The 12,386-nt window shown below is 42.0% G+C and overlaps 1 protein-coding gene across 1 annotated transcript; it reads left to right on the forward strand.

Annotated features, from left to right (window-relative positions):
- Positions 1–5,420: 5,420 nt before the first annotated feature.
- On the forward strand, positions 5,421–11,197 carry LOC110958434 (uncharacterized protein KIAA0040). Its single transcript, XM_022204974.2, has 2 exons — positions 5,421–5,627; positions 9,005–11,197. Exon 2 carries the CDS (start codon positions 9,674–9,676, stop codon positions 10,007–10,009), a length of 336 nt encoding a protein of 111 aa, XP_022060666.1. The 5' UTR covers positions 5,421–5,627; positions 9,005–9,673; the 3' UTR covers positions 10,010–11,197.
- The last annotated feature ends 1,189 nt before the right edge of the window (positions 11,198–12,386 follow it).

A 12,386-nucleotide genomic window follows, 5' to 3' on the forward strand; every position in this document is an offset into this window, starting at 1 on the left:
AGAGTGCATCAATTTTCTTGCCCTGCTTTCCTTTCATGCAAAGAGATGTTTTGCCATTTTCTTTTCATGACTTGGGGCCAAATAGAGTTTGATTTTATACTGTGCCAGCAGGAATCCCTGCTGTCCCCGGCATCACTTGAACTCATTAGACTTCAGATCTGAAGGCTAAGACATGTGAAAGTATCTCTCAGGGGTCGGGTGACCAGAGGATGGAGGATTTTTTTTGCAGAAGGCACCGAACAAGTAGTGTGCGTTTGTTTGTGAGAGCAAAATTTGCTATTTGCAATCGCATTTCAGCCTTAATTCAGGGCCCACACATAATTTCAGTGAAATGGAAATTGCATGGTGACAGCATGTGAGTCAGGCAGTTCCACTTTGTTTTTGTAGTTAGAACCTGGTACACACACAGAAAGTGAGTCAGAATCCTTTAAAAGAAACGTTCGCTGAAGGAAAAGTCTTGTTCGCCATCTAAACTTTAGTTACACAAACTGCTGAACAATCAAAGCTATCGTATGTAAGGTTATTCTACCTTAAAGTGCCATCTGTTTTTAAAATGCTGTGTAAAAAGAAGTACATTGTGGTCAGCACCACAGAAAATATTCACTATGCTGTAGTTTTGTCTTTGTAAGTTTCTTGGCGTAGAAGAAGGCATGGGTACTGGGTCGATGCTATGCACCAGCCAGTCCTTGTACAATCAAAATGAAATCTGTGTTCGTATTTCTGGCAAAAAGTCAAACATGCTTCTGGCAGGATCCTGTTTGTGATATTCCTGGACAACACCTCGAGGTGCAGTCAGATGAGGATGGGCTGACTCACCGGATGTATAAAGCCTGCCAATGGCTGATCATTTTAGTCTCCCCTCTTCCACTATTTGTGCATTTTCTCCGCATTGGGAAACAGCAACAACAACCTCTGGGCAGTAATCTCCCACTTTGGGAATGGAACTACAAAAAATGTTTTGCAGAGGATTTGGATTGTTTACTGAAGCGGCTCTGGTAGTCAATATATTGAAAGGAACAAACAAAATGCATCCTTTGCTTTGCTACGCCCACAAACACTGCGACTGGTTCAAAGTAATACAAACAAGCCAGAGTGTTTTTTACCCCCTATAGCTGTATGGTAGCGTGGTGCAGCCAGACCATTATGTTGATCAGAATGGCTGGCTAAGCTTGAACTAGGGTGAGGACGGTGTCCATGTTGGGAACCTCAGAGTTGTACCTCTCTGTTTTATAGACAACACGTTCCTGTTGGTTTCATCGTGCTGTGACCTTAAACGTGAACTGGTCAGTTTACACTCAAGTATGAAACTGTCAGAATGTGAGTCAGTATCTCCAAGCGTGAGGTCATGGTTCTCACTGGGAAACTGATGCCGTACTCCATCTGGGTTGGTGATGAGTTGCTGTCCCAAACAAAGGATTTTAAGTATTACGGAATCTTGTCTATGGGTGAAAAACCGGAGCCTGCAACAAACAGACAAACCGGTGCAACGTCAGCAGGAATTATGGTGTTTGATTGGAGATCTCAATTTACCCGCTGAACTGTGTCTCAACCCTCAAGTGTGGTAACGCACACTGGATAGTGACAGAAAGAATCAAATTAAAGATATACAGCCATGGCCATAAGTTTGGACACAAGTACCATGACGCTTGTGAATCTTAGAAAATACCACAAAATTGTCACTTACAATATACTTATGTTCTGTAATAGACATCAAACAGACATAAGTCATGCTGTGTCCAAACTTATGGCCATGGCTGTATATTGTAAGTGACAATTTTGTGGTATTTTCTAAGATTCACAAGCGTCATGGTACTTGTGTCCAAACTTATGGCCATGGCTATAAGTGGCTGAAATGGGTTCCTTCCACAGGGTGGCTGACCTCAGTTTTAGACCCAGAACTCACTGGCTCCCAGGAAGACGTAGAAAATGTTACCAGGAGAAGAATGTCTGGAATGATCTGCTTAGTCTGCTGTTTGATCTCAGATAAACAGAAGATAATGATGGATGGATGGATGGATGGATGGATGGATGGATGGATGGATGGATGGATGGATGGATGGATGGATGGATGGAAGTTTTCTTTCTCACTGGAGGCAATCACAGACACCCCAGAGCACTTTATGTTCACTTGCTGGGGTGACATTAGATGGAAATCTGTTTTGTTGATTAACAGCTATTACCTGGGAGAGTGACAGGATACTGAGATGATAATAGAATGAGAAAATGTGGACACTGTATGGAACTTAATGGCAGCGAAAGATTCAATTACTGTCATGTTCATACAAATTGAGGTTTGATCAATGGAGTGCCTTTGAGTTTTAAAAGAGAAGTTGTGTCTGATGATTCTCACTGCGGGTTAAACATCTCTAATTGAGCTTGTTTGCTGTGTCAGAATGTTGCTTTTGCTACATATTAGAAATTATGCTTTTGCTTCAGTGTGAATTATCTGTAATATCATTTTACTTTAACGGTTTTGAAACTGCACACAAGTTCTGTTTTTTGAAACACACAGAAACAAGTGCAAAACAAATGCACACACACAAGCAAAAAGCAGGGAAGGACATTCAAATAGTTCTTGCTTATCTCATGACTCCATAAGGCCATGTCACAGCCTGCGTTTCTCTAAACATGTGTCTATCTGACATTTCTACTTGTCAGGAACAAGAGCCTGCCTGTACGAGATAATGACAGTTATTTTGTACTGTAGAATTAATCTGCTGTAAAGGAGCAGTTTGGGTGAAAGTATGGATTTGTTTCCTCGCTGCAAAGCCTCTCACATCTGCATAGCACATATAAAGATACAACCCCTTATGCCTGTGAAAATGTTGACTATGAGTGATTCATGGTTCCCAAAATGTGTCATTTTGCTTCTTCTTCTTCTTCATTATTTGGAAATACCAGACAAGCAAAGAGGAACTTAGAAAGTCCCCATTGATTAAAATGAAGCCCTTTGGAAATTTTCCCTCTACAACTAGCTGACAGCACCAGTCTTTATTTATTTATACAGCAGAATAGGCCAAACTTCTCTCAGCTTACAAGCCAAGAAAGAGATGTTTAACATTATGTCCAGTACAGAGTGCAGTGTGTGTCATATGAGAACTATGCTGAGATATTACATAATTAAATGTTAAAATAGCAGGCTGACTTCATAGCAGGAATGTGCAATTAGCTGCTCTTGTAAAAGCCTTATGTTTACATGCCAACCCCATAGCTTTTCAACTGCAGCTTTTCTTGAGAGCAAGAAGCAATGCCTTATATAGACTAATCATGTCTTTCTCCGTCTTGCTCTCTGCCTGTTGCCACAGCGCTGGGCCTGAACATTTTACAGGACTGAATCACAGTTCAGGTTTGCCTCTGGAGGGGACTGGTTTTATTAGCAGGCTATTTCTGGACTCTTGTCAGATTCCACTACAACAACGCCTTAGTCACTTTTCATTAACACCCGCGTTCAAGAACGCACAGAGAGCACAGTGTTGGGTTCATACCTACACTTGTTTCACTGCGCAATGACAGAACCAGTAGGTCATGATGATTGGTAATGCCCTTTTGCACAGTCCAGTAATTCCATGAGGTTTTACTTAACACTGCTGGTAATGCCACAGTCTCTTTTTGTTTTTTTGTTTTTTTGCTCTCATGATTGTATGGTCAGTGATCCGGTGTGAGCTCAGTGGTCTTTCCTGCAATTTGTTCGGCTACAGACATGAGTCGGATAAATGGATGTATTGTTTGAGCTCCCCCTCATAGGTGAGCTCCACTGTGAAAAAGTTTCCATAAACCAGATGGGAGCTACACCCATTATAGCACAGGGTCAGCGCAGTTTAAATGGAGAGTCGGGTTTCCTTAGAGGAAATGGGACATATATAAGGGTCACTGCAGTATAAGTTGAACACACAGGATATTTAAAGAGAGGGGAGGACATAAGTCAGTCCTGCAGATTTAAAAATATGTCTGTGCATAACGTAGATCTGTGTAAAGAGGAGATGACTTCTGCATGCGGGTTCTTGAATTAGCAATCAAAGGCAGCAAATGGAATATATAGTGAAATATTTCTTTTTATATATAAACTACTGGAAAGACAGATTTCCATCAAGGGGAGAGCTGCTACACTGAGGTCATTAATCAGCTCTTGCTCGGGGTGACTGGACACTGTAGTGCCCCAACAGCAGCCGGGATACAGATTCACTGTGTAGAACTGCACGCCCTGCCAGGCAGACAACACCGTCTCTGCTGGTGTGTGAACGCCTGCTTGCTATTTGTCTAAGACGGCTCAGACACACCTGCAGACATGGCGAGGCTTGTCTCATCAATTTTCATGTAACCATGCCCCGTAGCTACAAAAGAGCACGCCGCACGTTCAGCCAGTCAGATGGTCAGGAAGTGTGTTTCTGAGATCATCCGACAAGATGTTTCTGTCTGCAGCACCTGCAGAAGATCACCATAAAATAGCAACAGAGTTTTGATCGCATTTCAGATGAAGGACGTGGACATTTTTTGGCTTTCAAGCATCAATATTTCTACTCTGAACTATTTCAAAAAGCATTAAATGGGAAATCCTTCCTCCATTATTAATTATTTTTACAAGTTCTTACACAGATACTGTAAAATGAATGTAACAGTTTCACTAAAATATGATGTTGCTAAAGGAAAATCGTAGCACTTATGAGACTAGACTATGCAGGCACACATATTTGAATCCTTTCAACTTACTGTAAGTTCACAAATATGCATCATACAGTTTGTGAGTACACACAGTACACGTGTCAATGCGCTTGAACTCATAAAGTGCCCCTTTGAGGACAGGAGACTGCTATTTGATGTCAGCTGAACACGTTTCTTCTTTGTTCCTACTTGAATAAAAACCCTCTTTTGCTTGACTGAACTGAAAGTAGAATTGACAACAACGCCACAGGCACAGTACGTGTGTTTGTGTGTGTGAGCGTCCACTTCACATGACCTGACTCTTTCATATATAGCATCCATTGGACTCTTTCACCTGGTGACACCCACAACGCATGCACAAGTGCAGTTTTCGTTTCTCCTTTTTCTTTCCATTTGAGGGGTTCTGAGATGGGTGGAGTGGTGTTTGTTTAAGCAGCCATTTAGCGTCATTATGCAAGAAGCGGTCGACCTTGCCTGCAACTTGTGTTGTAGTGTTGCAAGGTTTACAGACTGGTGCGTGCCGGGGGATTTAACGGAGCATTCCTGTAATTTCATATCACATTTTCTTGCTTAGTTTGTTTAACTTTCTGTTTCTCTATCTGATGTCATGCCGTGCTTGTTGTATGGGTAAAGTAAAGAAACCACAAGAATTCTGTGCGCCATGCAGGAAACACACAAGCACAGACAGAGGGCCCATTCTTACACAAAGTGGGCAGGGTGCAGTGACGTTGTGACCAAAACACACACTCACAGAGAGCAGGAGGAGGAGGAGGAGGAGGAGGAGGACGGGAAACAAGGGCAGAGAGGGAAACAGGAACAGAAAGTGAAGACTTGTCAAGATGTCTGGGTGAGGGGGACCAGAGCAGAGCAGAGCAGAAGCCAGATGCCAAATCAGAAGCAACAGAAGTTTGAGCAGCTGACTGGATTAGACAGGAGGGGAGACCCGCTACTTCACAAGTGCCCGCGAGGTAACTTTCAAAGAGAGTGCCGAATGCCGGCAAATAGTTTGACACCGCTCTGAGTGGGTTTATGAAAGCTGCTGATGCTTTTTGTTGTGCGATTCCAGGTAAAATTGCTACTTCTGTGACAGAACCCGCTTTAAAATATGTTGTTTTGGCAGTGGTTGGTTTTGACAGGATGCTTGACAAGTAGCAACGATAAGCTGATAAAGTTTCTTCCTGTCTTTGAGTGCTCCAGAGTGTCACGCATGCAATTGTCTAGAAACAAACCATGTCATTCATCTTCGTGTGACTTTGTGAATGTAAATGTTTCCCTTTGTTATTTGTTAGAATTACTAATATACTGATTTACTGATGATGGTTTTTAGACTCTCCTCATCCTGTTCTTGCTGTGAGTTTCACCTCCACTTTGCTCATTTCACTCAGTCAAGATCGAGTTGACACAAGTCTGAACTGTGATGGGCTTGTGCACTTGCTCACAGCAGAAAACTGCACTCCTCCAGAATATCAGCAGGCCTGTTGCTACCAGAACAAAATATCCGCACTTCCGAGATAACTCATTTTTTCTGCTCATAAAAAAAGGAAACTGTTGCATTTTTGTTTGATGGAGGATGAGTCAAGTCAAACTAAACATTTCCAAGCATTGTCTATAAATGGTGACTGATGAGGGCTCTGCTCTGACCGCGTGCTTGGGGCAAGTCATTAAAGATTCCTGCCCTGCCTTCTGTCACAACTTTTGTCTTTTAGGTCGCATATGCTCCTTAAAAAAAGGCAGCAGGGGCTAACCGAGTGCAATCATAACATTTTTCTCAGCCCCTTCCTGGCTTTGTGTCCCCCCAGAAATGGCCTTTTCCTGTATATGAATGGCTCAAGGAGAAAACAAAGTCATGAGAAAGTGAAGAAGCCCGTGAGAGTCTTAGAAAGGCATCTCAGTGAGATAATCTGAAGAACGGAAATGTTTGAAGGCCGGAGTCTCGTTTAAAATGTACTTTTCGCGCAATATGGGTGTTTCCTCTTTGTAAAGTGAACAGTTTCATACCTTTGCTACATCACAAACCCAGCCTGTGCTCAGACATGCGTCATCGACAGTGTAAACAGCCAGAGTTACCCGCACGGGGATGCAAATGGCCTGCTGGGCAAGAGAATCCAATAATGGCAATCATCACATTGTTTTCTTTTGACCAAAGTGTTAAGCTACCTGAAAATGTTCTACTTTAAATACAATAATCCACTGAGCATGCTGATAAATATATCAAAATATTAAGTGTGAAAACTGTAATTCACCCACATATAAACATAACTTACCATGATGTCATGCATTTCTGGTCAGAGGCTGTAATTATCACAACAGCTACTGACTGACTTATCTGCTCCATTTAATGACTTAACCACTGCTTCATTGTTAGTCATCTCTTTATACAGCCAGATAACATCTCTGCTGCCGCTCTCCTGCTCTTCGAGTCTCTCTTATTGTTCGGTGGCTCCGGCATGTCATGTTGACGGTGTTTTCATAATGTGAGAAGGATCAGATTGTACACAAAGGTGCTGCAGCTCAGCACAACTCATCACAACGACATGTACCTGCAGCTGAGAGTTAATCAAGAATGATGCTGCAGTGACAAGGCTCACAGCAAACTGTACAGTCTTCTGGAAAGTCTAAAGTCCATCCGAATGCAGCGTGAAGATTTCCGTTTAAGAAAGAGTTTGCGCAGTAACATTTATGTGTGAAATTATCATTTCCATCCAGTGGAATTTGGACAAATGAACTCGTAGGTACGGATGTTTTTGGTTTATATTTCTTCTTCTACTGATTTCTTAAATGCAAATTACTCCGCTGTGGGATTAATAAAGGCTTATCATAGTGCAAAGCAGCAATGCAAATTGACACACATTTATATTCACTGCTGTAATGTTTTGGTTCTCAAGATGAAGAGCTGGCGGTATAACCCACATGTGGCTTATGTTTTTCTTCTGAAACCATTTTTTTTCTCCTCAGTGGAACGCTCACTGACAGTAAAGTTGCATGCGTCTTAGGCTGAGAACAAAGCTAGTTTGATTTAGATTCTTTCGGTGTAGCATTCTTTTTTAAGAGAAAAAATAAGTTTTTCATGAACAAATCGAAAATGTTTGCGAAAACAAATGGATGGAAAAGTGGAGAAGTAAGTGAGCTTGTTTTTAAATTCAATACAAACCACCCCAAAATATTTATGTAAATGCACAAAAAGAAGCAAGCACATCGTCAAAAGTGCTGATGTATTTTGGGGGGGGGGCTCTCTTTTCTGAGGTGAGGTTGCTCCTTCTGAACTCTCACTTTGACGTTTCGGGTACGACTTTGCTTCAAGCGCTTAGCTTCCTGTTGAGCAAATGAGCAGGAGGGAAGTTAGCAGCCTGTCTGCGGGTAAACTAATTTCACACATGAGACACAACACACGGTGACAGCCACGCCAAATCTGTTTGCTCCCCTCTTGCAGGTGCATCTTCTTCTCTCTCCCTGCCGAAGAAGCAACCAAATGTGAGATGAAAAATCTTTCTTGCCTTCCTGCAACTAGAATACAAAGAGTCTCTGTAGCCGAAAGCTACAGAGACTCTAAGGAGCGTACTTGAGTCAAATGGTGTTTGAAACCATTTGAAAAACTATACTTGTTTAACACCATTTAAAAAAGATGTAGCCCAAGGCCTCAGACTTAATCAAAGAGTTTATACTCTCAGAGCAGAGAGGAACAATGTTCCTTTTTTAAGGACTGCCTTTTCCTTTTGCAGACCTTCTTCACCAGCAGATGCTCCTCACTTCATGTTTTCTTCCCGTGGAGAGCTGTTTAAGGGCAATCTTATCTGAGGCCAGAGGAAAAATCAGACATTTATGAGAACTTAGGGCAGATTCCACCTATCTCCTGCAATGGGAACCATTAGTTCGATATATTCATATGAATCTCCAGCAGCAGGCCTCTCTCTGTCCTGACTCTCTCCCTCGTCTCTTCTTTTTCTGACACTCTGTCGCACTCTCCATCTCAGTGGGACTCTTAGGAAGATTGGTTACCTCTATCTGTGTCTCGCCTTCTCTCAGACACAATCTCCCTCAATTTTTTCACCTCCCTCTCTCTCTCTCTTTCTCTCTCCTTGCCTCTGTCTTCCTCAGTGGGACTCTTAGAGAGATCTGCCCTGAATCCTGAATGACTCCTCTGCAATATTAATGAGGGGAAAGCTGAAAAAAAATCCAAAGCTGACATTGACAAGAGGGGGAGAGCAGGAGTAGAGATGTTAAAGGAAGAGACAGAAAGATGGATTGGAGGGAGGGGAAGCGAAAAACGGGAGAAGGACGAGCTGCCTGAAACCAAATTTCTGTCCATGTTAACTTTCTCTCTCTCTCTCTCTTTTTTGTTTCACAGACACACCAACACTGAATCACCTTTCTGCGGCTCAACAAAACCAATCCGAGAGCCAAAGGGCAAGAGGACGAGAGGAAAGTCAAAAAAGCAATTAGTGGGATGTCGACCTGCATAAACAAACTTGGCTGAAGTGCAGATTGTGGCGATTTCCTCCAGATCAGAATCATCACAGCTGGGTGATTTCAAAGAAAGCATTCCTATAAACAGCTTTTTGTCTTTCGGATTTCTTTAAAAGATGCTTTGGTCTTCCTCAAAGGGACACTTAAGCAGGAGACAACAAAGTTAGTGTCTCAATTTAATGTGAACAGCACAAGCACACGCACAAGCTTCATCAGATAGAAGGCAGCTATCTCCACTCGGATCTTTAATAGAAGGAGCACATAAAGGTTTAAATCAAGTTGCTAAAAGAGGGGACCTGACAGCTGTCGTTGATGATGTTTTGTTGAGTAAAACTTGACATCTTATAACTTGGAAACTGGAGCCTGATCCCATAAAAGGACTTTCAACTCAAATGAACATCATATCTTCATTACTTTGGTGTCTCCGGCTGCCTAATATACACATTTATTGTCCTATAAACCTCACAGCTCTCTGAAGGATTTATTAAAACTTCTCCACGGCGAGACACTCCCAGTCCCAAGAGGAGTCGCAGCTCTGCATCCCGAAGCCATGGATGGGAAAACGGACAGCGTCCAGGACTTTTTCAACCAACTCTGGAGCTTTGCCACAGACAAACACAACCAGGGGGTCTACAACACAGTGTGCCTGGTGGTCCTCCTGACGCTTCCCCTGCTGGTCCTCCTCACCACTGTCGTAGTGTGCTGCCACTGCTGCTGCTGTCGCCATGCCAACGGCTGCTGGTGCTGCTGCTGCTGTGGAGACACTATGGCAACCTCAAGGTCAGAGACGAAGAAGAAAAAGGGCTCAGCCAATACTGAGGACTTATGGATCTCTGTCAAGACAGGCCCGATGACACCTGACAGGGTCGCTCTGGCCATGGTGTAGGAATCTATTTTTATTTTCAGATCGCTCATCCAGGGCAGCGCAGTCGATAGAGCGTTTCAGAATTGTACAACTCGAACTGCCTCGGACTCAAAAGGAGGCTAAAGACGCTGGTCAGACTAACAGGAAGGACTTGACATTGTAGTGGGCATGGTTAAAATATGTAAACAGTGTACTGTATATATTCTTGTCACTTTGTACTCGTATGATGTTGTGTGTGGTGGTTTTATGACAATGTTTACAGCATTTTTATGAGGTTTTTAAGTGTGTGGTACATGATGGAAGAAATGGGCAGACAGAAGCACCCGCAAGAGTGTGTGTGTGTGTGTGTGTGTGTGTGTGTGTGTGTGTGTGTGTGTGTGTGTGTGTGTGTGTGTGTGTGTGTGTGTCAGAGAGCGGGAGAGAAGACCAGTGTTATTGAGAGCACTTTGTTCTTAGAGCTCCCATGTGAAATTCATTGCATCTGTATTTGGGAGCGAGAGCCAATTTAAGGTCTGCCCAGCGTTCAGCTAGCTGTATTACTGCCTACTTTTCACATTCAGGCTGCAATGTAGAGTGTGATTGACTCTCACTTTCTAAAGCAAAAGGCACCGTCATCCAGAAAAGCTGAACTCACTGCCTGCAACAGGAAGCCTTTAACTTTCTTCATTTTCATATTTTTTTGTCTATTTTATTGACATGATAATGTTCTATTTACAAGAGATGGGCTTTATCCGCTGCACTATTCAGGTCAAATGAGCCTTGAAAGCACAATCTATAATTCAAAAGAAAAAGAAGTCTGTAATGTCTGAAATTTTGTGTATAGGTGAATGCAGAAGTAACAATTTTTAATTTTTTCTTCTACAAGCCAGATTGGGAAAAAGCTAGTTATCAAATTTCTTTAAAAAGGCTCCTAAATGAAAGAGAGATGATTGTGCTGGTCAATATTGAGTCGTCGACTGATGCAGCACAGAGGTTTGAACATTTTCTTCTGGAGTTCTTCGGCAAGTAAAAATTGCCAGGTTGAAACAATATGTATAATTTATGAATGCAATAGTTTTACATCACTGTCTGCAATTAATGAAAGCATTTGATAGGAACCACCACACCACTTTTTCTTTTTCCACAAACAACACAAAATAAACTGGCATTAAATCTGTTTGTAAATCAGTCTGCAATTAAATTTTCCATATGAGCTCCATGTGAGGAGAATTTCTGCTCCACTTTCTTCTTATTTCTATTTCAGTTTGTTTTCTACCAAGCATTAAATGGAAGGCTGTTGATAATTACGGACTAAATGCAAATATAATAAATTTAAAAATAGCAAACCTTATGTGTTTATGCAGAAAACCGTAACAATGTTTGCGCCAGAGAGCTGATTGGCTATTCATGCTCTGAACACACAGCATGCAATATACAATTAATCATGTGTTGCATTGAGATCTGGTGTTACAAAAAGCAAATCATCTGGTTATCGTGTCGTTCTGCTCCATTATCTGTCTTAGGCGGAATTCTAATAAAGTTTGTTAAAATAATATCTGCAATAGCTACATTCTGTGTGTGAACCAACCATGCTGATAATTTACTGTGGTAAAAACCAGTTGGAAGAGCGTTTAAAGTTATTTTCAACTTCTTTGACTGTAGTTGTTTTTTAAATATTCAAGAAGAAGAGAAACTCCAAAATAATCAAACGATTTGGACTTCGAGCGAATTGTGCCTGAAGGCTAATTTTTTTAAAAAGTGTATGACATCTCTAAGCCCAATTAAGCATTTCAGCAGTATCATCATCTTTATGCATTTGCTTATTCTGGCAATAAGTTGATCTTCTTGCTCAAGTGCTACTGGGAAAACGGCCCCCCGCTCGTTTCATTACCGCTCAGACAGATACATCCCCATGTGGAAACCGGGGTTTGTCTCTTCTGCTTCACAGAGAGAAAATGTACATGTTGGGCTTAATCTGAGAGCTCGTCTCGCAAAATAATAGCCTTGGCAGGGATGCATGATGACTAAGAGATGCAACCTTGTCGACTGAAAGGTTTGCCAAGAAATAGCATTGACACCTTTGCTACATTTGCCGGATATGTCATTGTGGTTTTGCATTTGTCAGCGAGAGCTTTACAGAGTTGTCTTTTTTTTTTGTTTGTTTCTTATTACACAGTGATGGTGGCAGGCTTTACAACAGCATAGTAATAATAATGATAACAGGAGTAGCAGATAAAAGAATGGGAAGATTATAGACAGGTGGGAAATAATAGGAAAAACAACCTTGGCCCCTACAGTGAGGGGATTCTTTGCATCTGTTCTGCTGTTGGTGGTAAGCTACATTTGCAGCCACAGCTTCCTGTGGGGCAGACTGACAGAAGCATGGCTGCCAATCTGCGACCACCACCACCAACATTCA

Source organism: Acanthochromis polyacanthus, chromosome 9 (assembly GCF_021347895.1).
Source record: "Acanthochromis polyacanthus isolate Apoly-LR-REF ecotype Palm Island chromosome 9, KAUST_Apoly_ChrSc, whole genome shotgun sequence".
Classification (NCBI taxonomy): Eukaryota; Metazoa; Chordata; class Actinopteri; family Pomacentridae; genus Acanthochromis; species Acanthochromis polyacanthus.

Coding starts and splice junctions, on each gene's coding strand:
- LOC110958434 (XM_022204974.2), top strand. CDS start 9,674: ATGGATGGGAAAACGGACAGCGTCCAGGACTTTTTCAACCAACTCTGG.